This window comes from Centropristis striata, chromosome 9 (genome assembly GCF_030273125.1).
Source record: "Centropristis striata isolate RG_2023a ecotype Rhode Island chromosome 9, C.striata_1.0, whole genome shotgun sequence".
In the NCBI taxonomy this organism is placed as follows: Eukaryota; Metazoa; Chordata; class Actinopteri; order Perciformes; family Serranidae; genus Centropristis; species Centropristis striata.
The window spans coordinates 39,085,398-39,093,317 of record NC_081525.1 but is presented as its reverse complement, the minus strand read 5'-3'; the positions used below and the strand labels follow the sequence as shown (position 1 = coordinate 39,093,317).

General features: G+C 33.1%; 1 protein-coding gene across 1 annotated transcript in view; it reads left to right on the top strand.

The window, feature by feature from the left end:
• Nucleotides 1–5,806, top strand: part of LOC131978394 (serine protease 57-like) — an 8,379-nt gene extending 2,573 nt beyond the window's left edge. Inside the window, exons 3-5 of the mRNA XM_059342030.1 lie at nt 406–538; nt 2,232–2,486; nt 4,952–5,806. Coding sequence (XP_059198013.1) covers nt 406–538; nt 2,232–2,486; nt 4,952–5,104 — 541 coding nt within the window. The 3' untranslated portion in view covers nt 5,105–5,806. The remainder of the gene's footprint in view (nt 1–405; nt 539–2,231; nt 2,487–4,951) is intronic.
• Nucleotides 5,807–7,920: the final 2,114 nt, after the last annotated feature.

The window sequence follows — 7,920 nt, the reverse complement described above, 5'->3', positions numbered from 1 at the left end:
TGTATATAAGCTAGAGTAATGAGTAATAAGCTTCTTTCTTTTCTGTCTTTTGTGACTGCTTATTTCTTTTTTTTTTTTCATTTCTAAATTTTAAATTTACTTGAGTTGTAACAGGGTAGGCGTATGCTTCAGCCTACGCCTTTTCGGTCCAAATGTCTATTATCAATTTTCTGTCTCTGTTACTTTGATCAATGTTTTTTTTTTTTCTGGTTTGTTTTGATGACATGTATTGACCGAAATAAACAGATATGAAACGAAACTAAACCATAAAAGAAAAACACATTTATATCAAATATATAGTAGTAGTAATATAGTCAGAATGTTCTCAGACTCAGAGACAGATGTGAAAAATAATTTCTTCACATAATATCTAATGTTCATTCATCATTTCATGGTCATTTCTAGACCGTACACAGTTGTTCTTGGGGCTCATGCCCTGGCCGCTAATGATGAGCCTACAAGGCAGGTGTTCAGTTCAGTCCGATCCATTCCTCATCCCGACTATGACGGACACGCAAACGACATCATGCTGCTAAAGGTAAGGAAAGTCAACTGTTTACTACACAACATCATACTTTAGGTAGGAGAGCTCTCTTCTTCATTTTTGCATCGACTTTGCACAAAGCACGATTTAACCCTCTGTGTTACGCATTATGATGCCAGAGAGGAAAAAAATGTTTGGAGTGTTTTTTGTCTTAAAATAGAATAAATAAACATAATCTGAAGAAGTTTTATAAAAAAAAAATTTTGGGGAAGTTTTTGGGGTTTGTTGCCCGTAGGCAACATTGTACCATAACGGTGCACAAATGAAAAAGAAAGTTTTTAATATTAATTTTAACATAATTTATTTAATAAACATGTGCAAAAGATTCAGTAGCTTCAACAGGGTACAATACATAACATTTTAAATTTAAAAACATTATAAAAGAAACTTTTATAAGCGGTTTCTTGTCTGAATGTTGCCTGTAGACATTGTACCATTGAACCAACGACCCATTGAAATGAATGTCTTGAACAGTCTAAGTGGATGAATATATCATAAATGAAGGTTTACTCACCTATCAGTAGGAATATGTTTTTTCCAGATGGAAAAGGGCCAGAAAAATGACGTTTTGAGTGATTTGAATTGAATTGTGGCGCAAAATGGCAAAGATGTTTCCTTTGGAAAAGTCAGCAAAAAAGGGTTTCAATATGGCCTCCTGGAGGTCATGTGCCAAATTAAAGCATTGCTATTGGTTTCCTATTCTCTTCCCTCTTTTTTTAAAGTATCGCATCACTCAAAAAGATGCATTGTAGAAATTTTATAGGCCAAAAATGGGTATGTTGCCTGAGGGCAACACTGTACCATATAGGGTTAAAAAAACAAAAAACAAACAAATCCAACATAAAGAACACTTTCTGTATTACTATTTCAACTTTTCATTAATTGGCTAATTTTGTCTATACATATATTTTGTTTATCACGAAACAAAGTCATTTTGTCATGCAGTATAAATAAAACAAAACATAGACCATACAATGAAGTAAGCATTATATATAAGTATAGTAAGTATATAAGTACAATGCCAATATTTTTTAGAGAAGAAAAGTAATAAAAAATTGTCTTAAAAAATCCTTCTCTCATTATTCTGGCATTTAGCAAATAGAAATAATTTTGGTAATCCTAACGGACCTAAAACAGGAAAAGTGATTGTCTGATTTCATGTCAGACAGTGAGAAAAAAAGTGTCTTTTTATATAATGTATGTGAACTTCTGGTTTCAACTGTATACTTTCATTTATATGGCAATATTGGGACTGCTGCCTTCGTACATTTGCAGCTTAATTACTGTGAGAAATGCAGGATCTTATTCTCTACACTATATCTCTAACAAAAATATACTGTAATATTTAATAGTAAAATTTTTAATTTATGCGTCTTCATTTATGAAGTATTTTCTTGTCAATTATATGGCAAAACAATGTTTCTTTTGATGGAAAAACCTTTTATCTATACAGAAAAAAATGGAATAAAATGGCAATCTTAAACGTAAAATCAACAGTGGCAATATCTTTTTACCGTAAACTTAAAAAAATGTACTACCGTATTTATTGCGGTAAAGTTCTGGCAACCACAGCTGCCGTTTTTTTACCGTAAAAACAACAGGATTTCTTTTTACAGTGTAAGCGATGACCATACATGGGCTGTACTTGAAAAACTTTTTCTGTATTTTTCTCCCATGAATGTCTCAGCTCAACGGCAGCGCCCAGCTGACTGACGCTGTGAAGCTGATCTCTCTGAAAAAAGGCCGGATGAATACAGCCAGTCGGTGCCTCACCGCCGGCTGGGGGGACGTCGGGGACAACAGGACCTTACCAACCAACCTGCAGGAAGTCAACGTCACCACCCTGGCACAGCGCACCTGTCGCAGGAGATGGAGGTCTGTTCCCATCCCCAGGACCATGGTTTGTGGGGTCGGGGGCGGCAACTTTCAAGGCTTCTGCTCAGTAAGAGAAAACATTTATCACATTCAAAATGACCTTTAACCTCCTGAGACCCAAGCTTTTGTTTGGTATGTATTGTTAGTTTCTCAATAAATAAGTTAAGAGAAACATATTTGGGGCGGGACAAGGTACAATAATTCCTTGGAGTGGTTATTGACCATAAACTGTGCTGGAAGCCACATATCAACCTCTTTAAGAATAAAATATAAAAAAATTTGGCAATTCTATATAAATGTAAAAATATCTTAACAACAAACTCATTAAAAATGTTGTATCAATCCCTAATAAAACCATATATAACCTGTGTGGGGACACAAATTTAAGTCAATCACCAAACCAATTTTTCTACTTCAATAAAAAGCAATGCGACTTATAAACAAAGTCAATTATAAGCATCCAACCAATCAATTATTTATTAATTTAAATGAACTAAAATTCAATGAACTGGTGGATTTCAAAACAGCACAGTTTATGTTCAAAATTAACAACAACATGCTGTATTCAGAAAATGTTCAATCTAAGACAAAGCCATTATAATTTCATTATAATTTCAAAACATTTATCACATTCAAAATTACCTTTAACCTCCTGAGACCCAAGCTTTTGTTTGGTATGTATTGTTAGTTTCTACTAGATATTTTGAATTAGTAGGACCTGATAAGTACAAAAACTAAGCATTGTCTTTGAGCAGGAAGTAGTTTAAAAAAAAGGGGTTTATTTTACTGTAAAACACAATTAATTCACCAGTGTATAAAACTTATTTCCTTACATTTACACCCTCTTTTTGGAAGAACGGTAGTAAAAGTCTATTCCTTTTCAAATGAGTACTTCTTAATTAGCAGTGTTGTAGCTTGTTGCTAATGCTAAAAATCGTCAAACTTGTACATAATATCAAACAACAAACATTATTAAGCACAAATAAACACGTTTTTTCCATAAATTCTGATCAGCTTTTGTACCTGGTCAACTTTTTTCTTGGGATAAGCTGTAGATTGACTTTACCAAGATGCTGCCATCTGATTTTTACACTGATTGATGTATTGTGCTTTTACCAGAGTGTGTACTATGAGGACAACAGGTTATAGTTGAGCAGAATTAAGTATAAGGTCTAGCAAACCTAAAATTAAATGTCCACATATGAGGACTAGGGGTGGGCGATATGGCCCTAAAAGAATATCATGATATTTCAGGCTATTTTTGCGATAACGATATTCTTGACGATATTAGGAAATACTTAAAAAGATATAGAAAATATGATTTTTTTTTAGTCTGTATAAATAATTAAAAAATGTAAATGTAGTTTGAAGTGCAAATCTCAACAGTTGCCAAATACAAAAACGTTTACTCTTGACTCTTGAGTATGAGCAAATAATAAAAATAACCATTTAGGGGTTGCGGGGGCTAATTTTAATGACATTTTGTAAAGGAGAATAAAGGTTCTTGTATGTTTTATTTAAGGCATCTTATTTTGACAGTCTTCTTGTAAATTCTGTGGTGGATTCTCTTAACACACTGTGCTCTTATTTTGAAAGCTGCATGTGTTTAGCGACAGAGAGTCAGTAGCTTTTTGTGATTAAAACAACTTTAACCACTACATCAAGAAGTAGGAATGTTGCCAATATCATGATATGCATTTTTTTTAACCATAAAAAAAATATACCGATATTATTGTGAACGATACGATATGGCACACCCCTAATAGTCCGGCGGCTTAGGACCAGATTTGGGAAGAAAGGGGACACGTCGGACAAAAGCACCAAATTTTTTCCACATGCTCTCTATCACTATAGGTTTCAATTTTTGGTAGGAGCCACTTCATCAAGATTGCAGATCGGAGATGGCAGCCATATAAAATCTATGAGAACCAGTATATCTTCTAAGCCACTTAGAAGGTCAATCTTTGTGTCAAAATATACATTTTCTGGGTCAAAGAATAATTTAAAGCTACTGAGAATATCACTAGATGATCAAATAGATATGTTCATTTTGGCCATGTATTTACATAATTATTAGATTCCAAACATTTTCAGCTCAGGATTCTCTGCTGCAGCACTTGAAGCGAGTTGCCTACCAGTCTGGGTGAAAATGAACATTTCTATTTGATCAAATAATCATCTGGTGATATTCTCAACAGCTTTAAATGATTCCTGGACCCAGAAAATGTAGATTTTGACACCAAGATTGACCTTCTGAGTGGCTTGGAAGATGTATTGGTTCTCATAGACTTTATATGGGTGCCATCTCAGATGAAGTGGCTCGAAACCTATGGTGATAGAGAACACGTGGAAAAAATTTGGTGCTTTTGTCCAGCGTGTCCCCTTTATTTAGCTAAGCCACCTGACTATAATGAGGACGCAGGGTCACAAGAGGTTAAAGGAGTTATCTTTCATGTGTAATGTCGATCAGAGACATAACACGGGCTATTTTAGATAAATCATCCCTGCTGTCTCTCTTTAATAACCTTTCAGGGGGATTCAGGTGGTCCGTTGGTGTGTGATGGAGCTGCAGCAGGCGTCGTCTCCTTCTCCGGCCGGCGTTGTGGGGACCCCCAGACCCCCGATGTCTACACACGCATATCCTCATTCAGCGATTGGATTACAACTGTCCTGAACAACAATTAGGCAAATTACACTGAATTGTAATGTGTCAATGTGCTTCATTGGAGTGTTCTTTAAAGCAGCTGTTCTCAACCTTGGGGTTGGGACCCCAATTGGGGTCGCGAGATGATTTCTGGGGGTCGCCAAATCATTTTGGAAGTCAGCTCTGTCTCCACTGTGTTAAAGTGTTCATGTGTTTTAGTCTTTTTGGTCATTTAATGTCTTTTTTGTTAAATTTTTGGTCATTTTGTGTCTTTTTTTAGACATTGTGTGTCTTTTTTGGTCATTTTGTGTCTTTTTTTAGACATTTTGTGTCTTTTTTGGTCATTTTCTGTCTTTTCTGGTCATTTTGTGTCTTTTTTTGATCATTTTGTGGTCAATTTGTGTCTTTTTTTGGTCATTTTGTGTCTTTTTTGTGTCATTTTGTGCTTCATTATTTGTACAAAATGTGTCGTATCAACCGAGTTTGGATGATCTGAACTGTGAGATTGTGTTCAGTGAGCGGGGGTCGCGGACAACATGCATGTTAAATTGGGGGTCGCGAATGAAAAAGGTTGAGAACTACTGCTTTAAAGGACAAAGCTTTTTATGACATGCTTTTATGTTTTTGTCAGCCCCATTTGTCTGCTTTGTTTTTAGAATACAGAATGCAATCCAATAGGTCAGGCAAAACCCTTTCAATACTTTTACAAGTATTAAGTGAGCTGAATATAATAATAAAAATTTAAATGGAAAGTAAGGTGTATTTTCATGCTTGTATTTGTTATTTTATTGGTACAGTGGTTTAATGTATTGGTCCACCACCAGGAAACTGCATTTTACAGGTCAAAGTTTTGTTCATGTTTGCATTTTTGGTTTGCAAGTAGGTTTATTTCTGCAGCATAAATATAACTGTTTTATTTAATAAAGGCAAAATCAGACAGCTGAGTTTATTCTACTGGATGATACCATTTGCATCTTTAGTCAAATTTATAACCGGATTATGCAAGTACTTAACATAATAATAATAATAATAATAATAATAATAGTTCGGATAAGCAGTTAAGGATAATTTAATAATAAACAAATAATAAAGGTTCAGGTGATGCCAGTTGTAATACATAAAGGCGAAACATCATGTCTAACCAGTGGTGGAAAGTAACTAAGTATATTTACTCAAGTACTGTACTTAAGAACAGTTTTGAGGTACTATTTGCATTTTATGTAACTTTATACTTCTACTCCTTTACATTTAGAGGCAAATATTGTACTTTTTACTCCGCTACATTTAGCTGACAGCTTTAGTTACTTTCAGGTCGAGATTTAACATCAAAAACATGATAGTGAAGTGATTAAAGGGACATTTGTTTAAATTAAACCTCATAACAGTATGTTAAGAATATAATCCTTTTATGCTTACACAATGCACCAATAATAATAATAATCCAACAATCAGTGGTGGAACAAGTATTCAGATCCTTTACTTTTAAGTAAAAGTACTAATACCACACTGTGAAATTACTCCACTACAAGTAAAAGTCCTCCATTCAAAACTTACTGAAGTAAAAGTACAAAAGTATCTGCATCAAAATGTACTTAAAGTATCAAAAGTAAAAGTACTCGTTATGCAGCACGCCCCCACTCATTGTAATGTATTATCTAATATATTATTAGATTATTTGTATTGATGCATTTATGCAAGTAGTGCTTTAATTTTTTTTAAAAATGGGGCTGATTTTAACCACTTAATATACTGTTGTGAGGTTTAACTTAAAAAAAATGTCTCATGACATTAAATTTTTTAAGTTTTTATGTTAAATTTCTACCTGAAAAGTAACTAAAGCTGTCAGCTAAATGTAGTGGAGTAAAAAGTACAATATTTACCTCAAAATGTAGCGGAGTAGAAGTATAAAGTCACATAAAATAGAAATACTCAAGTAAAGTACAAATACCTCAAAATTGTACTTAAGTACAGTACTTGAGTAAATGTACTTAGTTACTTTCCACCACTGCCAACAATATATTTAGAATATATAAAACAATCTCAGTCGGTCCATTCTGCATAATGAGCATTTTTACTTTTCATACTTTAAGTACATTTTGTTGCTGATACTTTTGTACTTTTACTTCAGTAAGTTTTGAATGCAGGACTTTTACTTGTAGTGGAGTAATTTTACAGTGTAGTATTAGTACTTTTACTTAAGTAAAGGATCTGAATACTTTTTCCACCACTGTGTCTAACATCGAGACTGAATTCAATGCATGGAAAGCATAGATAGATAGATAGATAGATAGATAGATAGATAGATAGATAGATAGATAGATAGATAGATAGATAGATAGATAGATAGATAGATAGATAGATAGATAGATTACTTTATTCATCCCCGAAGGGAAATTCGGTTGTCACAGCAGTCTGGTATTCAAGTACAATAAAATACAATAGAATAAAATACTGAGGTAGCATAAATAAAAACAACAATAGAATAAAACACAGAATAGAACAAGAACACTTAAGAAGTTAAAGAAAGAACATCAGTTGGTAGGATGGCAAGATGATGGTAATTATTAAACTGGTGATATGATGCAACAATGCTATAGTGACTAGACGGTATATAATAATAATATAGTACAGTATATAATATAATATATATAATATAATATGTATATATATATTATATAATAAACAATATAAAAATAAAATGAAAAAATATAAATAAAGTAATTTTAAGTAAAATAATATGATGTATAATATATAATAATAATAATAAAGCATTTCATTGCTTTATAACTTTAACACTTCATTTTATTAATTCTTCTTTTCGAACCAAAAAAAATAAACAACATAAACTAAAACAGCG